Raw genomic sequence first — 27,198 nt, forward strand, 5'->3', positions numbered from 1 at the left:
ATCCCTGAAGACCAAATCAAGAATACTTGATTTAGGGAAAGTGTGAATTTGGTATTTAGGGCTGATGTTTGATCTAGAATAGTTATGCTATTTCTGGTATTGTACCTCTTACTGGGATTGAGTTAACTAGCTTCTGGAGCCACCCTCCTACCTTCAAGATTGGGAAAAGCTATACTATGTGAAAAGGCAAGGCCCTGAAACCTCAGTCAACCTTCATCTCTTGGATCTCATTATTACCTGTGGGCTTCAGTTGTTCATTCTGTATGTTGTGTGAGAAGGATAGAGCCAGGATACTGAGGAGCTACCTCATATGTGTCTCAGTGTTGGGCCTTGCCCCTTCCATTCTAGCGTCCCTCTCCCCATGACACAGTTATATCATTCATTAAGGGTAGTAGTACAGATAAAACTACGTAGATATTTTTGTATGGTAAATATTGTTTGTTTTCATTTCTAAGGGCATAATAGTTAATCATTTAAGAGTTTCCCTTGTGGATAGGGAGATGATTAAATGATCACAGTAATTACAAAATATTCATGTCTTTTATATATTTTCTAATTAAAAAGTTATATGTGTTTTTTATTTACTTTTTAAAAAATTTCTTTTTGTTCAGACCTCTACCTCATTACCGAAATGGAAAATTATACTTTAAACCCATTGGAGATCCAGTCTTTGCCCGAGATTTGTTAACATTTCCAGATAACATAGAACATTGTGAAACAGGTAAAGGGAGTCATGCTGACTTTATTTTATATAGATGTTACATTTGTGATCCAGATACATAAATTACTGATTATGGAATTTATTATGTTCTTATTTAGTTTATAAGTGACAGTTTTATTACTATTTCATTCTCATTTTTTCCTCTTAAAATGTTGAATAAAATTCTAATGTTAACATTTTTTGTAAGAAAAATTTTCAGTGTATGTTAATATTTTAACATGACCAAAGAAGATGTCATAATTTAAAAAATGTATTTAATTTTTTAGTATTTGGTATGCTGTTAGGAGACACCATTATTTTGGACAATTTGGATGCTGCCAATCATTATAGAAAAGAGGTACGTATTTGAATTCTTTCCTAATTTGTAGCTCTATTTTAATGTGTATTTTAAAATTTTAATATATTAGAGACCTATATAGAAATAATTTCATTTTATGATACATATGCAAATGACTAACTTTGTCAAAATTAACTTACATGCTGATAAGCAATATAAAATTGGGCAAAATATATGAATAAATAGGCCAACCTGCAAATTAAAATGAGACATATTTTTGAGCTATGAAATTATCCGGAACTCAAAACTAGTATCTGTTATTGATGATGGTATTGGAAAAAGAGTACTCCTAGATAATGTTGGTGGAAATGTAATTTTATGTCACCCTTGTTGATTAGTTGTTAGGGCTGCTGTAACAAAGTACCACAGACTGGTACTTTTGCCTTTCAGTTCCAAAGGCTTGAAATCCAGTTTAAGGTTTGGGCAAGGTCCATTTTTTCTGAGGTCTGTGAGAGAAGGATGTGTTCCAGGCCTCTATCCTTGGATTGCAGATGGTCATCTTCTGTTCACATCTGTGCATAACTGTGTCCCTTTCTTATAAGTACACTACTTACTGGATTCGGGCCCAACCTAATTACCTCATTTTAACTTTATTACTTCTGTAAAGACCCTGTCTTCAAATAATGTCACATTCTGAGGAACTGGGAGTTAGAACTTCAACATAAGAATTTTGAGGGACACAGTTTAACCCATAAGACCTTTGAAGGCATAATTTGGCAATATAAACGTTTCAGTCATCTATGCTATATAACAAACACACCAAAAGTTAGTGGTTTTTAACATAACAACATACTAGTTCTCATATCTCTGTGGGTTTCTTCAAGTACTATTAGCATCAGTGTTAGCTAGTTGCATTTGGGATTGTGGAACTCTAAAATGACTTACTCACACACTGGCAGTTGGTGCTGGTTGCCATCTGGGAATTCAACTGGAGGAGGCCAGAGGCTCAGCTCGTGCAGTCTGCCGGGGTTATTGTTCTCACATACACTTCACCCCAGAGTGCTGTGAGATAATGCCATTAAGATTTTTAGAAGCCCTTTCATTTACCTACAAGATCTAGGAAGCAGTGCCTTAAATCTGAGGTCTTAATAAAGGGATATCCTCGACTTGATTTTTGACTCTGAGACCACATTTTACTGGTTGTGCATTGAATTTGATCTTATCCCGAGATTCTCCATATCTTTTTCAACAATATTTTGTTTGCTGAACAGGCCATAAATGAAAAACAATTTTCCTACCCAGCAAGCCCTGGGTTAGAAATATTTCCTTGAGATTATTTTTTATTTCTTTATTATTAATTTTCTTGAAATTAGTTCCTACTTTAGTTTATCTCCCACTCATACTGGCTTATTGATACTGGCTGTGGCTAGGCACTCCACTGGGGCTGTAGGCTGGCAGATTTGGATCTCTCCACATGAGCCTCTTCTGTGACTACTTGGGCTTTTTCAGAATGGCATCTGGGTTCCAAAAAGGATGTTCCAAGCAGTGAAGGCAGATGCTGAGGGTCTCTTAAGTCTCAGCCTTGGAAAGTACATTTGATTGGTCGAAATATGGCCAGCCCAGATCCAAAGCAGGGGATCAGAAGGTGAGAGTAGACTCTCTCTTCATGGGAGAAGGAGCAAAGATTTGCAGCAATCTTTATACAATCACAGAATATTAAGATAATTTATCTGACAGACATACTCCCACAAGTATAAGACAGGTGTGCAAGAATATTCATGTGAATATTAAAGAATTTGTAATGGAAAACTTTGGAAACGGTGTAAATGTCCATCAGTCAGGGTTGGATAACTTCATTAAAGTAATTATAGAGTAGCGTGTTGCTATTTAAAAGAATATAATAGATTTATATGTTCTAAAAAGGAAGATGTACACAATATATTGAAAATTTGCAAAATTATAATGTATAAGGGAATGAAAAGTAAGGTTATGTACTTTCAACAAACTGGAAAAATGGGTTGTATACTGTTGGCTATATTAAGAAGGATTATCACTTCTATATTACTTTTAAGTTTTACTTATAAAAAGTCTACTCTGAAGTAGGGTCATTCAGAGGGCTGTTGTCAAAATTGAATGATACATATAAAGCATTTAGCAAAGAGCCTAGGTGTGGTAAAATTTTAATAATAAAAGTTCTCTTTGGATAAATCTTGAATTCTTTGACACACAAGAAGTATTAAATTTCATAAGTATAAGGGGCTTGGAAATACTAGTTGATAAATATATATGGAAAATATAGGCTTGTAAATTAGTATAACTGAAAATGAGTAAGAATGTGGTTATATAAGAAAAAAACAGTTTAAAATATGAGTCAGTATCTATAAACAGTGTATCTAGAATCATGGGTGCCTTAGAGACCCTCTAATCTCACTTTCTAGATGAGCAACTTTAAGCTAAACAAATAGTACATCTGTACCAGTCCATGCTACTAATTCATGGCAGAACTAGAACTAGTCAGAGCAGTTTTTCTTTGGGCTTAATTAAGAAGTAATAAATGTATCTTGAATATAGGAGAGCTAAATGAGAGATTATTGAAAATTACACAACTAGTTGGGGATTAGTCTTTGGCATCTTCACGAATGATTCCTCGTGAACGTAATAATGGCTATAATATACCAGAAAACAGTTATGGATAGGGAAGCTGCTATATTCTGGTAGTGATTAGCAAGTTTATATGTCATGAATTATGGAATAGAAACCATACCCACTAAATGTTTTGACAACATGGAATCTGTTAGAAGATAAGAAGCTTTCTGGGGAGAATAGAATTAACAAATTGGGTAATAACTGGAAGATTCTAGTGCTGTCAGATATTTGTACATCCACAGTGTTAAGACAGTGGTATGCTATTAAATGTTGAGCTCTCTGGACATGGGGTGGTAGGACCCTGATTTGCAGCTTTTGCCAGTCCCCTTGGTGTAAATGCTTATATCATAGCTGATTTCCAGCTGCCTATGTGCAGTCATTGAATGAAGCATACGGTAGACCTAGCTCTCATGACTTGGTAAATGCTACCTCCAGTACACTACTAGGCAGAGTGCTAGGCACTAAGGGTTATACAGAGATAGACTAGACAACTCAGATAGCCAGAGGAAACTCCAGCAGAAATTAAAAGGCTATATCAAAAGGTTATTTCTGGCTATATATCATTAAGATATATACCTTAATTCGTGAACTAGCAATAAAGTAAAGATTCTAAGTGAAGGTGGGAACCCAGAGATAAACAGAACACTTAAAGCCATATTTTGCCTTGAGAACATTTGTCAAACTAATTGAACTTGAGCATCAATTTTCACTCCCTTGAGAGGCTCAGAAGGTAGAAGATAAAAACCAGGTCTTTAACCAAAGTAGAGAATCTGATAGAAGACCCTATGCTAGTAAACTGGAACCCCCAAAGGACTAAACCTTAGTGTAAGAGTGAACAAAGCAATATATCTGCCATTTCCATCTCAAATCCAAGTACCTCTGGAGACTGCCAGAAAATTGCCTTTTTTGAACCTTGGCATTAAGTAGAAAAGAAAAAAATATTAAATTGCTTTCCTAGAGAATTCATCAGTATAAACAAATTGGCCCTCATGTCTGTTTGTAGTCTGCATGCATAATACTTGTCTGAAAAATGTCAAGATAAATGTTTGGTTTCCTATGTTGCTGGACTGGTAGTATCCTTAGATATCTGATAGAGGAAACACAGATTCTCTTTGGAAGAATTCACCTTTATCTTAAAACTGAAAAGACTTCCATGTTGAATATAAGAGCAAGTATTTCTAAGTATGTTTAATATAGTTCAAAAATGAAAATGTTGAAAATGAAGAAAGAACAATTCAATTTAAAGATCAAATAGAACTTCTAAAAATAAAAAATATATAATAAATACTCACCGGACCGGTTTAACAGCTTAAGAGAGAATTAATTAATTGAGAAATAGGTAAAAAAAAAAGTTATCCAGACTGCAGCCCAGAGAGAAGGAATGTAAGAGAAAGAGTTTGAGAGGCTGGAAGATAGAATGAGAAAAATCTCAAAAGGAAAAAAAAAAGTCTAATTATAGTGCCAAGGGGAGAAGGGGAAGGGAATCATAGGCAATATTTGAAGAACTAATGCCTGAAAACTCTTTAGAACTGATGAAAGACACCAACCCATAGTTTTATAAAAAGCAGTAAAGCAATATTCCATTGTATATACGTACCACATCTTTTTTGTCCAATCATCTATCAGAGAATACTTTAGTTGTTTTCATTACTCAGCCATAAAAAAAAAAAAAAAATGAAATGCTGCCATTTGCGACAACATGGATGGATCTTGAGATTGTCATGCTAAGCGAAATAAATCAGAAAAAGTTGAGAACCATGTGATTTCACTCATATGTGGGATATAAAACTGAAAGCAACAAATGAACAAGACAAACAAAAACTCAGACACAATGATTTATTGGTTACCAGAGGGAAAAGAGAGGGAGGAGAAAGTAGATGAGGTTAAAGGGGAGCAAATATATGGTAATAGAAGGAGATTTAACTTTGGTGAACATACAATGCAGTATACATATGTATTAGTGAATTGTACACTTGAAACCTACATATATTAACCAATGTCACCTCAGTAAATTTAATAATAGAAGTAGAGCATATGTGACAAAAGCAGGTGCAGTATATGTTCCTCATAATTGGTATAATACATACTGATTTCTTCCAAAATTTTGAACACTTGAAGTCATATGTAATTCCATCAATTAAATATTATTTTAAAGCTCTCCTGAGAAGAGACTTTTAAGACATCCCTTAGTGACATTGTTAGGTTTCAGTAGTCTTTGTTATTGTTTTCTCTGCCTAAATTCTTCATGTCATTTATCCTACTTTAACCCTTTGTTTATTCCACTCCTTGCTAGTCCCTACAGTGGTTGTGAGTAAGTATTTCCCAGAGCTATAGGGCTGTTGTTCACTCACTGAATTTGCAAAAACTGTCATTACTTTTTTTGTCTTAATAGAGAGCTTAGTGGGGTAGAATCGCAAGATTGAAAGATACTTTGAACATTGAAAAACTTTATAAAAATAATATTTGAAGAATTGTTGTAAAAGGGAAACCAAACTCTCCTTTCAACCTGAGGCATTATTGTCAGTCTGTTAACAAGAGAATAAACAAGTCTTAAATTTGAGTGTGTTTATTATTTAAGATGGCATCAAATCCTTAAAAACATTTTCTGAATCCTGATAGTTCATGAATCCAGTTTGTTTTCTTAATGTTCACTTTTAGAAAACATATAAATCCAAACTGAAAGTAAGGTGTTATTCTTTGTTTTACTAAAAGGTTCATTTTACCAAAAAATTCACTACAGATTTTCTTCAAATAGGCATCTTATTACATTTAAATTTTTTAAGGTATCCAGTTTGATGGGAAAAATCTGTAAAGTACCCCTATAATTATTTTAAAAGAGTAACTACTAGTTATGATTTTTTCTATTGCATGACCTATTTTTCGTTTTTAAAATATCAAGTTTCATTTAAATTTATTTTTATAAATCAGACTGTTTAACCCTCAATATTAGATTAGCATAGGTATTTTTACATTAAGTTATAATGTATGAATTCTGTTTCATTGTGCAGATTTCATTTATGTAACTTACTGATGCTTGTAAGTTTCATATTTTTCATTATTAAAATAATGTTTCAGGGCACATTGTTTACACTTGTGATTATTTTTAGAAGCGAAATTGCTGGGTCATGCAAAATTTAAGCTTTTTAACACTTGTCACATTTCCTTTGAGAATGGTTGTCCCAGAGCAGATTAGTATAAGACCTTTTCACCATAGCTCTCCCAATATTCAGTGATATGTGTGGTGTGGTGTGTGTGTGGACGTGTGCACACATATATGCATATGTACATTTAACATTTTGATTAGTGAAAGTATCTCAATTTGAATTCTACCTCTTTGGTTACCAAGAGAAGTTGAACATTTTATTTTTTTCCTAACCCTTTTTTGAAAGAATATTCTTTCATGAACATTAAAGATCATGAAATCTAAATCTAGTGTCTTATTCTCTCACTTCTCTGAAGAATTTAATTTGTGACTGACTCTACCTACTTCTTTTCGTGACTTAGGTTTTACTATATAATTCTAGTTCCCCCAACTCTCACATACTAGCTCTTTTACTTCCCACAAATTTCCCACAATTGAAATTGTAGTATTGTCCTCTGAAGTTTCAGCCCTATGCTTTTCAGTCTGTATTTTCTTCAGTGTAATATTCTCACTATGCTGTTCTTCAGTCATCTGGAAAATTTGTATCTAGTAGAAAGAAACTGAGCTAGTAATGCTACCTTGATCCTGAAATGACTTTCAGAAGCAGACCACTGGCTTTTCCCTCTCTTCCTCTTATAAGTCAAGGTGTCAATTTATTTTTTTTAAATTTGTGTTGTCACTATTCTAGTTTAGACTAACACTTGAGAATTAGTCTAGTTCATCTCCCTCTTTCTGTTTCTTTCCCTCAGTTCATCTTTTTTTTTTTATGATGATAATAATTAATGAAATCCATTAAGTTTCAGGTATACAATTTAGCAGTAAGATATATACATATTGTATTGTGTGTTCACCACCCATAGTTAGATTTCTTTCTGTCACTGCATATTTGACCCCTTTTACCCATTTACCTCCCCCTCCCCACCCTCTGATAACCCCTAGTCTATTGTCCATGTCCACGAGCCTCTGTTCATTATAGGGCACTGGCTTATTTTGTGAAAATACTAGTATGATCATGTCATTTCTAATTTCAGAACCTTTAAATGATTTCCCCTTTCATAGAACAATTGAAATGAGTTTTATAGACTCACTAATAATCTGTTTACTTTAGGTTGTTAAAATTACACATTGTCCTACACTGCTCACCAGAGATGGAGATCGAATTCGAAGCAATGGAAAGTTCGGGGGCCTTCAGAATAAAGCTCCTCCAATGGACAAACTTCGGGGAATGGTATTTGGAGCCCCAGTACCAAAACAGTGCCTGGTCTTAGGGGAACAAATAGGTAAGTTGAATAAGTACTTAAATAAGTTTTTCATTTGATTTTTATCCTTTTTTGGGGACTTGCGTATTAATATTCTAACATGAAAAATTAACCAGTAACAAATATGAATAAGATGTTTTTGTTTGTGATGTGAGACCTCACCCCATTTTACTTTCTGTAGGCTGCCAACAGAATTGTTTCTACATCTAAGCTCTGAAGTGTGTGTACAGTTGACCCTTGAACAGTACAGATTTGAACTGTGCTAGTCCATTTATACGTGGATTTTTTTTTTTTTTTTTTTTTAGTAAATATATAGTTGGCCCTTCATATCCCCACGTTTTGCATCCTTGAATCCAACCAACCATGGATTGAAAACAGTATTTTTGATCTGCAGTTGGGAATCTGTGGATGTGGAAGACTGACTATATGCGTTATTCTATACCATGTTATATAAGGTACTTGAGCATCTGTGGATTTTGGTATCCACAAGGATCAGGGAGTGGGATTGGTCAGCTCCCTGAACCCCCTGTGTTGTTCAAGGGTCACCTGTACTTTTACAAGAGGTCCCCTATAGACCTTTAGAGACTATTTGTGCTTAATTTTATATAGTTGTAATATGCTTGAATATCTGCTTAGTTTTTCAGCAAAAACCAGTTTATTGTTAACATTTTTAATGATAAATTATGGTAAATACATAGAATAGAAAATTTATCAACTTAACCATTTCTAAATGTACAGTTCAATAGTGTTAAGTACATTCATATTGTTGTGCAACCAGTCTCCAAAACTCTTGTCATTTTGCAGAACTGAAACTGTACCCATATTAACAGCAGCTGCTCATTCCCTCTTCCCTCTGGCAACCACCATTCTACTTTCTGCCTCTGAATTTGAGTATTCTCAGCACATTATATGAATGAAATCATACAGCATTCATCCTTTTGGGACTGGTTTATTTCATTTAGCATGTCTTCCAGGTGTATCTGTGTTATAGCATATGTCAGAACACCCTTTCTTTTTAATAATTAATAATATCTGTTGTGTGTATATACCACATTTTGTTAACTTTTATTAAAGAATAATATACATATAGAAACACACATTTCATAAACATACAGCTTGATAAATTTTCACAAGATGAACACTGCCCCTGGATGTGGAACATTATCAGCACCACATATGTTTTCTCATGCCCTCTTCCATTCACTGCCTAACCTCGTTTCCAAAGGCTAACAACCTTCTTGACTAAAAACAGCATAGATTAGTTTTGTTCATTTTCGTACTTTATGTAAATGAAATCATGCAGTGCATACTCTTGTGTATGTCTGGCTTTATTCATTCAGCACTATGTGTATAATTGAAGTTCATATACATTGTAGGATAGTATTCCATTGTGTAAATATACCACATTTTAAGACACAGGAAGGCTCAGGAAAATAAAGTTTATTATATTCACAGGTCCTAGAGACAGGAGGCACCACGTATACCTTACAGGGCTACATTGAAAAACACCAGGGTGGTCAGGAGGCAGAAGACAGGAGGAAGAATAGTGCTTAGGCCACAACCTTTATTAGGGTTTTTGCAGGAAAGGTAAGGCATAAATAGGTTAAACAATTTAGGATTGATTATTTTGAATAATTTCAACAGGCTTTGAGAGGTCTCTTGCTACTTTGCTGGTACCTGGCCCTGAGATGATTAAGGCAGAAAAATATTACTTCTTGCTGTGCACAGGCCAGATAAAGGAGGTTTTGCTCAAAATTGGTTAGTTAGCATATCAAAGACATGTTGGGGCCTTTGCTATCTCTGGGAGGAGCAGTATCTCTCCAGCCAGCAAGGTTTTTTAAGATGTTAGAACATCAATATACAGAAAATTAAATTATATATATATAAAGGTTCATACTTCTGGTAATGATGGCAGTAAATGCATTCAGAAATCTTTATAGATAGTAAATGAACATCTAAACAAACCAATAAGAAATCAAAAAAAACAATTCAGACTGGAGTAGTGAATTAACATAAAAAGCCTCAACCCTTATCACTCTAGCACTACACTTTATTGCAGTGTTTCCAAACAATAAGAATTACCTGTAGAACTTTTTAAGTACCATAAAGAGACTAATGATTCACCGATAAGAACTCAAATATTAGAAAGACGGTTTTTAAAAAAATGAGACACTTTAAGATTACTGATATGCATAAAGTATTTTCGATTGTAGGCAATAGCTGTCAGCCTTGACCACTTTAAGCAAAACAGTACTGTGTTGGGAAAAATTGGAAGAAATCACAGATTCAAAGGAGAGTAGAAACAGCCAAGACAAAAGCAAGAATGGCTCTGGGACATTTAGCAACCTTGAGTGTAACCTTCATCCTGGAGTGCATCTTTTAACAGAACTCAGATCCTACAACTCCTGGGAGAAGCTTTCTCTTCTGAATCAGCCAGCCATAGTAATGATCAGATAGAATAGAAAAGAGCTTTGAGGAACCTCCTCCTTGTGTATCGTGGGACGTTTGCAGAGGAAAAGCAATTTTCAACTAGACTACCACCACAAAAATTGTCTATACTCGCACAATTGAAAGCAGAGTGTTTGTCTTCTAAATAATTCTGCCTACACAGTGTTTGCATATTTTGTATGTGATATAAGAGTAAATCAGAGCATAAAACAGAAGGAAAAAATGAGTACATATTATAAAATGATTAGAAATAATACCTTGGATAACATGTAAATACATTGAGTTCTTTTATTAAAAAGCAAAGACTTAAATTTTAAAAATCTAGTTTCAGGGTATATAAAAATAGCTGGCATTTATTGAGTACTTAGCTACATAGTCAATAAACTAGAATAGGAATCCGTTAAAAGTTGTGTCTCTCCATGACAGCACTTTATGTTCCTTACAAGAAATACCCTTCTAAACAAAATACTACAAGGTAAAAATCTTAAATTAACAAAAATGTAATGTAAACATTAAATAGAAATATTAATGCCAAAATTAAGTTCAAGACAAAGGCACTGAAAGGACAAAGATAAATTCATTTTGATAAAAAATATATTCCATACTAGATGCATAAAAGTTAATAAACTTGATGTAATAAGTTACAGAATAAAAATTCTTAAAACTGTTCATAACACAAAGATAGAAACATTGTTGTGAGAAACTATTATTCAATGACAGGTCATTAGTCAAAGAACAAATTGTAATACCAGTAGCTTCTTAGATGTTTATAGACTATGTCACAAAAATTGGTCATAATTTTAGTTGATCACTGTGCTAATCAGCTACAATGAGACTACAAATTATAAAAATTAAAATTTACTTAGGATACATTTTGTGACATAATGTAACAGAATTAAAATTAATGTATTCTTTTCCTCCCAAACTAACTCCAAATAGTGGACATTCAGAAACAACTATTTTGTCAAAAAAAAAAAAAAAGTTTAAATATTAAAGAGTATTCTTGAAGAATTAAGCATTACAAATTAGATGTAGGCGACATGAAGACAGTTGAAATAAAATGTAGTCTAAAGCTTAATGCTTTTATTATTAAATGAGAAGGAAAATAATCCACTCAAATGACAGGAGAAAAAAAGTACATTTTAAGAAACAAGTACAAGCAAATGAATTAGGAAAAAGAAAACTCTTTCATTGAATATATAATTTCTAGAGATGGTCTTTGGGCAAAAACTAATATTAAAGGAATAATGGCTCACAGGATACATTCAGGCATAGAGGTTTCTTAGGTTTTGATAATGTTATAAATACATTTATTTAACATCTCCAAATAAAAGGGGCTAAGTTCTAGAAAATTGCAAATGAACAAAATTGATTTAAATAAGGCAGGATACTTATATAGACCATTACATGAGGAAGTGTTCAAAAAGTTAACTCCATCCTATAGGCCTTTTTTTATTTTAAATATAAATCATTCCAGAATATAGATAAATATGGAAAATACAGATCACTTTATGAAACTAGTAACAAACCTATTTCCAAAAATAGCACATCAAAAGAAAACTATTAACTACTCTTCAGCTGGGTTCAAGGAGTTCTTGACACAGCTAAATAGAAATAAGAAAGCTTAATATTGAAAGGAAGAGTTTATTTTAATGTTCCTTTTTTACCTTCAGCAATTTTACCCCAGACGTTTGCATGACTTGCTTCTTTTCTTTTCAGTTCTGTACTCTGTCACACCTTCAGAGAGAACTTCCCTGATCACCCTATCTAAAATACTGTAAGAAGTGAGAAAATACAATATTTTATAGTTAATTTTTTTAAGTTTACATAAAATTTTAAAGCACCATGAAGAAAATAGAAAGATAAATAACAAACTAAGGGGAAAAATGCAACATATGATAGGCAAAGGCATTATAGCCTTATTATTAAAAACAATCTTTAAAAATCAAAAAAAAGCAAAGAGTAATAGAAAAGTGGGTAGATGACATGAATTAGCAATTTTCAATGTAATAATAATAGTTAATATTTGAAATCTTAACTTATTACCGAATAGTTTGTTAAGCTTGTCACTTGAATGCTTTCATTTACAGATGAGGAAGATGAGGCTCAGAAAGGTTAGATAACTCTCTCAAGTTCAGGACAGTGTAGGTATTCATTCGCACAGTGAAGCAAAAGAGTAGAAAGAAAAAAAGAAGTAGAAAGAAAATTGTCTTCTTTATTTCAGGATTACATAATTGAGATCATTTTTTCTCTGTTATCCTTATCTATATATTTTTCCAGCTCTGCCTCAGTGAATACTATGTCACTTTCATAATTAGAAAAATTATTAATTTTTAATACTCATGTTCTTTGAACCAGTAATTGATCTTTTAGGAAACATGCCTAATAACATGCCTAAATAAACAATTCTAAATACAGACAAGACTTTTTACTTAGGTGAAAATTATAGCCTTGTTTTTGAAGCAAAACATTAGAAATATTAAATACTTCAATTGAATTTATAATCTGGGAAAGGCTTATTACAGTGTTAAATGGAAAGTGGTTAGAAAATATATGCAAGTATCACACATGTTAAAAATTAAACTTGCAAACTTATGGAATAAAAAGACTAGAAAAAAGTGAGTTGGTAGACCTATTGATTTTTTCCCAACCTTTCCTCTTTTTTTTCTGTATTATCCCAGGTTTTCTATAGAGATCTTATAAGTAGAAATTCTTTTAAAAAAATTATTTAAAAAAATAATTATGGACATTGTAGATGGTAAGATATGGACAGAAGAAAGGAGAGCTGTTAATAGATACTGAAGAAAGGAAAATCTTTATTCAATAAGTAATCAATATATAGCTTATAATCATGATATTACTAACAAACTCATTAACATTTTTATTATGTTCATATATTCCAAATATGTATTATACATCTGGTCAGCTTTGACATTATTTATACTTGTGTCATTATTCTAATATAAATTATTAGAATAAATTACTCTAATTTATTTAGAGTAAATTATTAGAATAAATTACTTATTGGATATTTAAAAAGATGTTCCTTTCTTCATTTGCTATTAACAGCTCTCCTTTCTTTCATCTGTCTATATCCTACCTTCTACAATGTCCATAATTATTTTTTTAAATAACTTTTAAAAAATAATTCCTCTCAATTATTACTGTCCATTTATTGGTTTTTTCATTGTTATTTTGAGTAAAACCATTCCTAATGTTTTTAGAAATACTGAACAAGATTATTTAAGTGCCATGGTTTTCAGGGCAAGGATATTTTGTTTAGTTTTATTATGGAAGTAAACCAAGTAGTAGTATGAGTTCCCATGGACCTGTCACCTAGCTACTTTTATGTCATTTATACCTACCCCTTTCATAACTTGCCTTCCTCTTCTCACTGGGTAGATTATTTTGGAACAAATCAAAGCAGAGATTCAAGTATATTTTTTCACATAATTTTTTTGGTAAGCGTAAGTGCTATCAGTTTTTGCCAATGAAGTTCTTAGGATCACGTAGAACACAAAATTTGAAGAAACCTAAATATTTTTAGTAAAGTCTACCTACCCATCTAACTGCTTAAAGCTTCCAGTGGTGAGAAAGGCAACCTTAAATACTTGCCTAATAACAAACAGCCCTTCAGATATACTTTCAGTTCTTTTGTATTACTTTTAGTAGTTTTGCTTATGTGGTCATTCTCCTAGATATATTCTTTATCTTCATATATGTATCATACAGAAATTAATGCATTGTAATTTGAACTTTCTTCCCTTTATATGAACTAAGTTTTAAAAGTATTTTGCTGTTTTCATAGTAAAGCTTCATCGTTTTTTTCCCCCAGATATTTGAAAAATTTAGACAACAGACCATATAAAAAGTTCAAAAATTATTTATAAACAGAATTGAATGCGAATTTCAAATTCTTCTCCTTGGCAAAATTCTATTAAATGAATTAAGAAAGACTTTTTATAGACACCATGATAAATAGAAATTACATATACAAAAATTTGAGGGTTGATAAGGCATGTTAAATTTAGCTGCTACTGTCCATTTTATGAATAAAATATAGAAGCTACTGTTAGGGCTGCATATTTTATTTATTTTTTTAATTTTATTAGTTTCAAGTATACACTACGTTGGTTACATATTTATATAGTTTATGAAACGATCCCCCTGATTACTGTTTCTCTCCTGTGGTTCTACACCCAGCAGTTACATTAATGCTAACTGATTCTCTATGCCGTGTTCCCCATCCCTGTAACCGTTTATCAACTAATGATTTGTACTTCTTTAACCCTTCACCCTTTCTTCCAGCCCCTCAACCGCCCTCCCCTGGGGCCCTCACCAGATTGTCCTCTGTATTTGTGAGTCTGTTTTTGATTAGTTTGTTCTTTTCCTAGATTCTGCAGCTACATGAAATCATATAGTATTTCTCTTTGTCTGACTTATTTCACTCAGCATAATAACCGCTAGGTCCATCCATATCATTGCAAATGGTAGGATTTCATTTTTTTTAATGGCTGAGTAATATTCCATTATGTATATGAACCATAACTTCTTTATCCAATCGTCTGTTGATGGGCATTTAGTTCGCTTCCATATCTTGGCTATTGTAAATTGTACTGCCATGAACATAGGGGTGCATAGATCTTTGCGAATTATCGTTTTGGTTTTCTTAGGATAAATACCCAGGAGTGCAATTGCTGGGTTAAAAGGTATATCCATTTTAATTTTTTGAGAAACCTCCATACTGTTTTCCATAGTGGCTGTACCAATTTGCAGTCTCACCAGCAGTGTATTGAGGGTTCCCTTTTCTCCACATCCTCGCCAACACTTGTTCTTTGATTTATTGTTGATAGCCATTCTGACAGGTGTGAAGTTGATATCTCATTTTGGTTTTAATTTGCATTTCTCTGATGATTAGTGACCTTGAGCATCTTTTCATGTGACTGTTGGCCATCTGTATTTCCTCTTTGGAGAAATATCTGTGCATTTTTTAATTGGATTGTTTGGTTTTTTTGTTGTTGAGTTGTATGAGTTCTTTATATATTTTGGATATTAACTTCTTACCAGATGTATCATAACCGAATATCTTCTCATATTCAGTCAGTTGTCTTTTCATTTTGTTCATGGTTTCCTTTGCTGTGCAAAACCTTTTAATTTGATGAAGTCCTATTTGTTTCCCTTGCCCGAGGAGATATGTTCAAAAATAAATTACTAGTAGCAATATCAGAGAGATTACTGCCTATGTTTTCTTTGGTTTAGGGTCTTACATATTACTCTTTAATCCATTTCGATTCTCTTCATGATTATTTATTTTGTATTCTGCTACTTTACTGAATTCATTGATCAGTTCTAACAGTGTTTTGGTGGAATCTTTAGGGTTCTCTATAGATAGTATGTCATTTGCAAATAACGAGAGTTTTACTTGTTCCTTTCCAATTTGGATACTTTTATTTCTCTTTCTTGTCTAATTGCTGTGGTAAAAGGGGGCATTCTTATCTTGTTCCTGATCTTAAGGAAAACGCTTTTAGCCTTTCTCCATTGAGTATGATGTTGGCTGTAGGTTTGTCATATATGGCCTTTATTATGTTGAGGTATATTCTATTTCCACTTTGCTGAGAGTTTTTATCATAACTGGATGCTGGATTTTGTTGAACACTTTTTCTGCATCTGTTGATATATAGTTTTTATCTTTCGATGTGTTAATATAGTGTATCACATTAATTGATTTGTGGATAGTGTACCAACCTTGTATCCCTGAATAAATCCAACTTGATCATGGTGTGTGATATTTTTAATGTAATGCTAAATTCAGTTTGCTAATATTTTGTTGAGAATTTTTGCATCAAATGTTCATAAGAGATATCAGCCTATAGTTTTCTTTTTTTGTAATGTCTTTTTCTGGTTTTGGAATCAAGTTGTAATGGTGGGGCCTCATAAAAGGAGTTAGAGAGCCTTCTCTCTTCTTGAATTTTTTGGAGTAGTTTGAGAAGAATGGATGTTAATTCTTCTTTGAATGTTTGGTAAAATTCACCTACAAAGCTATCTGGTTCAGGACTTTTGTTTTGGGGAAAGTTTTCGATTACCGATTCGATTTCATTTGTGGTAATCGATCAGTTCAGATTTTCTGTTTCTTCTTGACTCAGTCTTGGGAGATCGTATGTTTCTAGGAATGTATCCTTTTCTTCCAGATTGTCCAATTTGTTGGCGTATAATTGCTCATAGTATTTTCCTATGATCCTTTGTATTCCTGTGGAGTCCATAGTTATTTCTCCTTTCATTTCTGATTTTATTTGAGTTCTCTCTCTTTTTTCCTGGATGAGTCTGGTTAAGGGTTTGTCAGTTTTGTTTACCCTTTCAAAGAACCAGCCCTTGGTTTCATTAATCTTTTGTATTGTTTTTCTAGACTCTTATTTTCCTTCCTTCTATTCACTTTGGACTTTTTTGCTGTTCTTTTTTTTCTTTTAAGTATAAGATTAGATTGTTTATTTGAGCCTTTACTTATTTCTTGAGGTAGGCCTGGATTGCTGTAAATTTCCCTCTTAGGACTGCTTTCGCTGTGTCTCATAGATTTTTGAGTCATTGTGTTTTCATTTGTCTCTAGATATCTTTTGATTCTTCCTCGAATATACTTCTTTCTTGAGTATTTTAAAGGTAAAAGAACCTCATAACTAACTACATTAAGAAATATGATTTTAATCATTAATGACCTGAAGTTTTATGTTGTCTTGTGAAGAAGGGCAGCATCACTGACATTGAGGTCGAGACATAAGTTTTTAACTCATTCACCTATAAAATAACTGTTATTTTATGTACATAGAAAATATTTCTTTACTATGAAATTGGAAGAACTACCAGGCCAGAAACTCGGCCTCTTTTCCAGATACCTTTAAGAGTTCCCAGTAAGTCATAAAGAATTAAGGAACATAAGACCTTGTCATCACTCAGTTATACATATAGAATTTGTATTTATATTAATATATTCATGATGAATATAGTCACAGATATACATGTGTGTGTATTTACTCACTCTAAGTGTAGATTCTCAGAATACTGGTTAGTTTTCTTTTTCAAATACTGTTCTTAACCTTTAAAGTATAGAATATCTCATTTTATAACTCATGTTATATCTATGTACTCTGACTCTTAATTTCTAACACAGTTTTATATATAAACTATTCTATTTATTCACTAAATGTTTGGGTGTTTATATGTCCATTCTCATGAATATTGATCATCTTTGTTGTATGAGACTAGAATCTCAAAGGGCCAGATAGTAAATATTTTAGGTTTTGTGATCCAAGAGGCAAAATTGAGGGTAGTATGAAAGTATTTATATAACCATTTAGAATGTAACCATTTAAAACCATGAAAAGAATTCTTGGCCCATGGACTATAGTTTGCTGATCCCTGGACTAAAGTATAGTCACTGTATTTAATATTTAGTTTCTAGTAAATCATACAGGTGATGGTTTCAATTTTGCATAATATAATACATTTTTAGACAAATAATTTAAGGCAAGTTAAGTTTTTGAAAATTAAGTATTTTACCAAAAGTGTGTTTTTGAAAGCCATGTTTACAATAATGGTGATGTTAGAAGCAGTGATTTTCTAGCATGTATTTAATGCATTTATACTCTCCAAATTTGTCTATGTGGAATCAGATTGACTATTGAATATCAAACAGGATGTAAACATTGAGTAAGTGATCCCATTCAGAGAGCACTTTTATGTAGAAAACTCAGAAATAAATTTATTAAAGTTAAGCAATTGAAGGAAATTAAAATTTAACAAGCAACAGTCTTGTGCTGGGATCTAAACTGCTTTTTTATTTTATTTGTTTACATTGAACATTTTTTGGCTTTAAAAGTAGTTCCCACATGTTGCTGTAACATAGTACCCAGTGTTGCTAATTCTTTCCTTAAACTCTATCAGTAGTTTTAATCAAATATCTTTGGTTTCTTTGCAGATCTTCTTCAGCAGTATCGTAATGCTCTGGACAAGTTGAACAATCTGACTGAGGACCTTAATAGTCAATTAGAGTACCTTCAGTCTCCTGAAATGAAGAAGAAAAAACAGGAACTTGATGAACGAGAAAAAAATCTGAAATTAATAGAGCAAAAACTAGGTATGTGCTTACTTTTTGTTAACATCTAGTTTCTCTGTATGAGAAAGTATTTATGATTAGAGAGGTTCAGCTACAAGAAGAAAGAATGTGAATGATCCAGAGCTTCAGTCGGCATTCTTGACCTCCAAGTCATCTGATAAACGGTTAAAAACTATTCTCTCAGCAGATGTAGTAAAAATTACTCAGTAGTATTTATTAATTCTTTTTTTGTAAATTAAATTAAATAATTTTGTAAATTATTTGCTTTTCTTGCTTATAATAATTCTAATCTTTTTAAAGTTAATTTTGTACATTTTCTATCTACAGGTATGACTTCCACACATAAGTGTAGTGATTCATTGCGTCATCCAGCAAAGGTTGAAATAACAGATTGTCCAGTTCCTCTTAAAAGAATGAGAAGAGAAGCTACAAGACAAAATAGGTGAGTCTATTTAAGACTTGAAAGTTATCATTGGTTAGTTTATCAAAGCTCCTGGCTCATCATACTTTAAAAAATAGCATGAATTTATTTCTAATTTTCCCCTTGAGCCAGAATGTGTGTGTGTGTTTTATTGAATTAAGTGATGGATAATGAAGGAAGAAATAATCATCATATTCATTCAGGATATTCCAGTTTTCTAAATGACTTTTGCTAGTTATTTGGAAACATAATAGTTTATTTTTATGTTATGTTAAAAGTCAATGTTAAGATTTAAATTGCTTTTCAGTTTGGCCTGACTTTTGAATACACTCATTCTGCTTCATAGGATCAGCAACTTGATAAGTATAGACTATGCAGCACCATTTGTACATTACTTATTTAAAAATTGCTTTTAGCGTTTGGTTTGGAAAATCAAATACCATTTAGATAGCTCACCCAAAAACCAACAAAGCTGTCTGCAGCTAACTCGGTGATAAGAACAACTTTCTTTTTTAGATTATCTATAGGGACAGCCATCACACAGGATACCGTGGTACTAGGGTTTCTTGTACATTATTTCAAAAAGTTTAAATGTAGACTCTGTCCAGGTAAGTGTCTCACATTAACCTTACAGGAGTTCCCTCAAGACTGTGGTGTTTGGAATTGGTATTCCATGCCCTGTATATCTACATATTCTACATATATGCAGTAACTATTTGAATGTTCATTTTGTGCTGTATGTTGCTGGGTGAATAAAAGTTGAGGTGGTTATTGCCCCCATGACACTCTACAGTCCCGTGCAGGACAATTCAAAAAAGTAAACTCTTTTCTGTATATAAACATATACAATAATGTTAACTTCTATGAAAGAAAAAAGGATGAAGTGATAAAATATAATGGGGAAACTATATTGGTTTTCTGGAAGGATGCATTTTAGCAGAGAACTGAAAGATGAAGCTAGCCATATACTCTCCAAATTTTTATGAAGAAACCAGCCCTGTAGGTTTCAGTTAGGTATGTAAGCTCTGAGAAAATAACAAGTGTGGCATGCTTGTATGGCTAAAGTGTGGTGGGCAAGGAGAAGATCCCAAGATGTGATTGGAGAGGTAGGTAGAAGCCAAATTATGCCTCCTCTTCCTTCAAAATCATGTTGCAAAAAATTGTAGGACAAAATTTTTTATGTTCTAAGTTCATTGATGTCTCTTAAGTACACTAACATTGTGTGGTAGCAGGAGTAAAAAAGTGTGGTAGAATAACTGCCTTTAAATTAAAGAGGAGAACTACTGAGATGATAATGAGATTATAAGGATATAGTACTCAACAATATGAGAAGTGTTTTCACATTTTGGGCATGTGAATGATGTGTTTTTACTACAGGTATACAGTATTTACAAACTATTAAGCTGACCATTGAAAGTGTACTGGGACAATTTAGCATCAGGAAGAGTATTTGCAGTGGATTTAAACACATAATTTTTACAAGTCATGAGTTCAGAATGATGCAGAAAATCCTTACTAATCATCATTGGCAGTCGCTATGGCACCAGCTCGTTACTGTAAAAATCGATTTATTCATATAGAAAAGACGTGTTCTCTATCTAAATAATTGGAGAAAATTCTTCTTTATCGAAGTTATTTTTATAAAGTTCTTTATATAAGAATGAAATACAAGAGGCATGATAAAATTATAGCATCATGATTTTGCCACCCTTAATGAAATAATGGATCTAGGCAATAATAATCAATGATAAATAATAAATAATACCCAAGTGATTAAGTAAAAAGCTGATGAGGAAACAATAACTTAATAACTTCAGATTGACATACTTGAACCCACTAATCAATCTTAGCAACACTAGAAGCAGGACGTTAACGTGAATCTAATGAAGCTTCTAGTCAGCCTTTCTCAACTGGGGTTCTGTAGAAGAATTAAGCACTGCAGAAAACTGAGAGACTATTTTCCCTAGAGTAGTACATAGCTAGTTACATTCTAGATGCATAGGAATGAGGTTAATTCATTGCATACAATAGATGCTTTAAAGCATTAGCTAAAATCTCATAAATTGAGAAGGGCTCAATTTAACAGGTGTACTGGAAATAATGGGAATCTAGGGATGAGTTAAATGATGCCACCAGGAAACAATCAGCCAAATCTAGAATGTCAAGAACGGGACATTGTACAGGAAAGATGACTGATTTTGTTAATAAATCACTGACATAAAAGCATAGGGAGAAGGATAAACTGTTCATGTAGAGTAAAAAAATGATTAAAAGATATAACAGTTAAATGCAGTGTGTGGACCTTTTTTGGATCTGGATTTGAATTTTTAAAACGACAACTTTGAAAAAATTTGGAGACATTTTAATGTCATCTGGATATTAGATATGTTAAGAAATTATTAATTGTGTATATAACAACATCTAATAGTATTTACATTAAAATAAATATATAGTTGGAAATATGTACTTATAAGTATTTATCAGTGGTCCCCAACCCCCAGACTGCGGACCAGTACCAGTCTGTGGCCTGTTAGGAACTAGGCCACACACAGCAGGAGGTGAGCAGCGGGCTGGGGAGCAAGCAAAGCTTTATCTGTATTTGCAGCCACTCCCCAGCGCTAGCATCAGCTCCACCTCAGATCACCAGGCATTAGATTCTCCTTGTAGCACTGGTCCCTGGTGCTAAAAGGGTTGGGGACCACTGATAAATAACATGATGTCTGGGATATACTCCAAAATACTGCTGGATAAAGAAAAAGTGACAGGATATCAAAATAAGATTGGACAAAATGTTATAATTACTGAAGCTTTTTAATGTGGGTTTGCCATAATTTTTAAAGAAGTGTTTTATTAAAGATGGAGAGCATTTTTCCAGTTTTCTAAGAGACCAATGAAGAAATTGCTGCTGAGCATTTCTAAAGTACATACACTTGAGGCTACCGAATTAGCCCAAGCACTGAATTAGCCCAAGACCTTGCAGTTACAACAGCTCTACTACAGATAATCACTGATTTGGATCTTCTTCATTAAGATTTTGTAACAATTCAGAGGCAGTATGGTCTAAAGTACATTTTTTAGTTTATTATGTTGTTAGTAGTACTGCTATCATTTACAAAGTCATACATGTATATAAATCAAATGATATTGTGTTGTACTGTAATGTGAGCCACACATAAAAATTAAAATTTTATAGGAGCCATATTAAAAAGTAACAGATTAATTTTAGTAGATTTTATTGAATTTAGTATATAAAATATTATAATGTGTAAACCATGAAAAATTATTAATGAGGTATTTTAAATTTTTTTTTTCATATAAAGTCTTCAAAATTCTGAAAACAGTAAATCTCTATTAGGACTAGCTAGCTACATTGCAAGTGCTCTGGAGCCACACGTGGCCAGTGGCTACCGGATTGGACAGCACAGGTATAGAAAGAGCTTATGATGAGGAAATCTTGTATCCTATGCGTCTTCACTTTATCCTATTCCCTAGAGGCAACCTTTGTTTTAATGGTTTGTTTGTTCTGTTGTCGCCGCCATATTTTTTTTTTATACATGTGTATATATACTTATGTCTGTTTGTTTTATCAGTTTTCAGACAGTGCAGCTCACCCAACCCCTTGGTGTAGAGGTGTGTCTTGCCTGGCCCATCTAATGACTCTTGGACTGAATTGTTCTGAATTATTTTCGAACTTTTTTTCCCCTCATGATTCAGTTATATACTATCTTGCAGCCACAACCAAGCCTTCCATGCTTTTTCAAAGGTAGAAAGCAATAAACCACATATATCTTTATGACTATGTACATATTTAGTACTAGGCAAAGTTTTGTGCTAGGATTGCATTTCCTTCTCTATAAGGTTCTAGGTCACCAGAGTTCCAGACATCAGGATTAAATAAATCTTCCATACAATATCAGTTCTTAAATTTTAATCTGATACGTATTTAGATTGTTTCTTGGATGATGTTCATTTTTCTGGAGTTTCTGATTTCCTTTTTTTCTTTCACTATTTATTTTGTTCACATACTCTTCCTCCTGCTCCAGTAACTAGTAACTGTGTTGGACCTCCTTGGTCTTTCTTGGCTACTTTCATGAGTTAAATCCACTGTGTCTTGGGTTCCTTGTCTTTGTCTCATAGCTTTCTTAGGAAAAGTGTATACAAAGAAACTGGGAGCTTTTTAATGTCTGAAAATGTCTTCATTCTGCCTTCACATTTGATTGAAGTTTTTTGGAGATAACAGGATAGAAACAAGGCTAGAATACACTAAAAGAGGAGGAACTGGGAAATAGTCTAGAGACAGTGGCAGACAGTCTGTCAGACAGAACCCAGAGACTGTGGATTCAGAGAAGTCCTGCCCAAAAGAAGGTGGATGGGAGCAAAATGGAAAAGGGGAGGAAACTACAGCCTAGAATATGCCAGATTTTCAAATCAAAACTTTGAAAGCTTTGTTCCCTTGTTTCCAGGCATTACAATGGACACCATGAAGTTAGTTAATGATTAGTTAAATGTTGATATATTGGCCTCAGGTATAGTTGGTCGCACCCTAGAAGCTTGTCTAATGCATCTAGGGAACTAGCACCCAGATAGTTGGCTCTCCAGCCATACACTTAAAGCAAAGCTTTGCTGGCCCACTGGCCCTACTCTGCCATGTCCCACTTAAAATTTCCACTCAGAGAGGAGACTTGATGGGAAAATAGTTCTGTTTTTGTAACAGGAGAAGAAATCCAGGCCACCAGCACAATCCTTTTTCTTAAATATAATATTAAAACCGAGAATCATCACGTTTATGAGTGGCGTTAACATGTGAGAGAAAATCTAAGATAAATAGCAAAACCAACCCTAGAAGATAATTTAGCCAAACTCTTTTAAAAATTTATAATTCCTAATAAGCTTGAAGGATGTTATATTCATGAAACTGAGAGGGTATTAAGAGGAAGATAGAGGTAAGATTATAGATTACAAACACGGTTGCTGAAATAAAAAATTCAACGGATTAAAATCAAAGAAACTTCCAGGAAAAACAGAAAAGAAATATGTGAAGACAAAGGAGACAGAGAACCAATTCAGACTATTAGGAATCCTAGAAAGGAGAAAATGGAGAAAAAAAATATATGGAAGAGAATTTCCCAGGGGTGAATGAAAGAGACCATTGAATGCCCAGCACAATGACTGACAAAAGAGACGCCAAGATAATTCATAGTAAAATTTTAGAATATCAAAGAAAGGTGGAAGAGTGTAAGTATTTTCATAGAGCAGAGAGAGAGAACCATATTGTCAGTGCGGATTTTGGCGCCAAAAAACAAACCAAAAAGATTACCATTGTTCTTTAGCTTTGTTTAGGCAATGTTAGAAGTTTTAGGTCGAAAATTTGGTATATTGTAGCCTATGGCTTCCTCCCCTTTTGCATCCTGTTTATCTTTGGGAAATTTAAAACTATTTTAATCTTCTATTTAAAATTTAAATTTATTGTTTCTATTTAAAATTTGTTTAATTTGTTTAGTAATTTCCTCATCCCCAATCTTTATCTATACTCCATAAATCTTAAATAATTCTCACACTGTCTCAAAAACATTAGAGCATTTAAAATTAAAATATCTTAACAGAATTGAAATAGTGATCAATTTTAAATTTTAGTGATAAATTTCACAGTAGGAAATAGCAAAATAATGTATATGCACATGTATGTTTGTTTTTATTTATCTTTATGTATGTATAACATTTATATATTTGAAAGTTTCATAGAGGTTACATACAATATTTCATCAACTCTAAGATGTTATTAATTATAAGAAACACCATTATTTCATGAAATGTTAAAAACACTACAGATTAACTCATGACATTAAAAGGTGGATTTCAAAGATGTTAAATGTGGAAAAACATGGATCTTAGAATCAACAAAATATGTTTAGCAATATATAATACTACTTGGTAGACTTAATTTCTTCAATAGAGACTTCAGTTTTCTAATTCATGTTTTACTCATAAAGATTACAAATTAGCTTTTTATCAAAAATGTGGATCTTCTGTTTGGAGATGGAAGTTCAGGTAACTATCATTAGGGATAAAGAATTTAAATGTATCTGAATAAAAATATCTGCATATATATATATATACATCAAGGTATTCACTATGGTCATCTCTATGTGAATGTAATTAGAGATATTTTTTAACGTTTTTTCTTTTGTGTCTTTATTTTATAACTTTATTATAATAAGCATTATAATTCTTGTTAATTTTTAAAATTGTAATTTCATTTAAGGAAAAGTGAAAGCAAGAGAAAATCTTTCGATTTGGAGTCTAAGATATACTATTTTAAAGAACTATGGTACAAATTACTCCTTTTTCTATACATGTTTACTGCTTTTATTTTGAGGCTTTCTCGGTTTTGTTTTGGAGGGGACAGGCATACATGTAGAAGAAGTGAGTATATACAGGGATTTAATTAAATGTTTCTATTGAAGATTATCAGAATGAATAGAACATAGTTCCATTGGATATTTAACCATATACACATCTAGTGAAGGAGTTCAGGAAAGGAAAACTTTGGTACATATAATTTATTATGGTTTTTTTTCCCCACTATGAAACAGGTCTGTAACCAAAACAGATGTGTGAAAGGTGACAGAAGAGGAGACCATTATTGGTCTCAGTTAGAATGCCCTGCCTTCTGCAGCTCTGTTTCAGAAGACCGAGAAGGTGACTTTTACCACACTGAATATTTCTGGGGACTATACAGGAATCTGGGCATTCATATCCATGTCTATTCAGATGGGACTGGAAACAACTATTCAGTTTTTTGAATCTCACTGAACAATATGGATTTACTGTAATTATTCCAGTCATCATGCCCTTTAGTTGTCATTATCTTGCTTATGTGTCAGAGGAAAATGTGCAGATATAGCAGTGACCGTAAAATTGACACACAGCATTTATTATTCCTAAAGAACAGTATATGTACTATTTTTCAGTATGATTATTATGGCTATGTTAGAACTATTTCTTGGAAACAAATGTTTTTACGGCTTTTGTGTGAATTTATTTAACAAAACTGTTTGTCTCTTGTGTCTAAAGAAAGTTCCAGAGGTTAGGTATTTAATTGTAAATATGTGAGGAAACTTAATGAAGAATTCAAAATAAAAGTAGAAAGAGCACAGGTATCTGGAAATTCAAATGTTAAGATACATGGAAAAATATTAAATCAGTGAGTGAATTTTTGACAGCAGTAGCATTTTAAATTTCTAAAGACATCCTGTGTACATATATAAAATATGCAGCAGCCGCAATTTTTATAAGTGTTGTTTGACTCTATTAATATTAGATTGCGTAAACTCGGCCTTAATTCTACATTTACGTTATTTTGTAATTTTTTATTACTATTTTTAAAGAGTTAAAGAAGTTATACACTTCCACATTAATGCAATAAGGGTCTGCTAGAACATTGCTTCAAAAACATTTGAATTGTGTATTAATTCAAGCTAATGTATGTCAATATAATGTCTTGTGTAAGTCCAGTTGTATTGGTCTGTGAAGTCACTTTGTAAGGAAATACTTTTGGTACAGTTTTGTGTCCCAGGATATGTGTGTGTTTTTTAATCCTTTCTGAATATACAGTGAAGTTAATAAAGAGGATTTTTTTCCCCCTATTGAATAGACGTTTCTTTTTTTTTTTTGATAGAAAACTCCATAAAAGTTACCATGGTAAAAACTTTTCCGATGTTAATGTATCTTTATAATTGGAAGTCATTTAACTGTATTATTGAAGAAACAAAATGACAGTAATTGAATTATCTAAAGGAAAGATTACATTTCTTTTAAGTGAAACTTGTTCTTACTGTTAAATGTTTGTGCTAAAAAGATAAAAGTTCTTTTTGTATTTTTTATATTTTTGACTATGATATGGTTACTTAGTCATTTTAAATGGGTGGGATTAATTCAATTATATTTTCAGTATATAATTTTCAAATACTTTTTAGTAAAAGTTTGAATTTCTGTCATTTTTATACTGTTAAAATGAGTTCAGTTATCTGCTAAACATTTTCATGGAATCACCTCCCCCTTCATGGTTACGTAATTATATTTATAAAATTACTTTTATACATGTTAATTTAAGATATTTTGGATGTCTGTTGAGCACATATTTTTTATATTCTAATACTATGCTGAGTGAAAGTGGACAT

General features: G+C 32.6%; 1 protein-coding gene across 1 annotated transcript in view; it reads left to right on the plus strand.

Annotated features, from left to right (window-relative positions):
• SMCHD1 (structural maintenance of chromosomes flexible hinge domain containing 1) overlaps positions 1-26,669 on the plus strand; it is a 140,625-nt gene extending 113,956 nt beyond the window's left edge. Inside the window, exons 43-48 of the mRNA XM_039845162.1 lie at positions 612-721; positions 988-1,058; positions 7,895-8,066; positions 18,460-18,618; positions 18,925-19,039; positions 25,612-26,669. Coding sequence (XP_039701096.1) covers positions 612-721; positions 988-1,058; positions 7,895-8,066; positions 18,460-18,618; positions 18,925-19,039; positions 25,612-25,636 — 652 coding nt within the window. The 3' untranslated portion in view covers positions 25,637-26,669. The remainder of the gene's footprint in view (positions 1-611; positions 722-987; positions 1,059-7,894; positions 8,067-18,459; positions 18,619-18,924; positions 19,040-25,611) is intronic.
• Positions 26,670-27,198: the final 529 nt, after the last annotated feature.

This window comes from Pteropus medius, unplaced genomic scaffold (assembly GCF_902729225.1).
Source record: "Pteropus medius unplaced genomic scaffold, Ma_sr-lr_union100, whole genome shotgun sequence".
Taxonomy (NCBI): Eukaryota; Metazoa; Chordata; class Mammalia; order Chiroptera; family Pteropodidae; genus Pteropus; species Pteropus medius.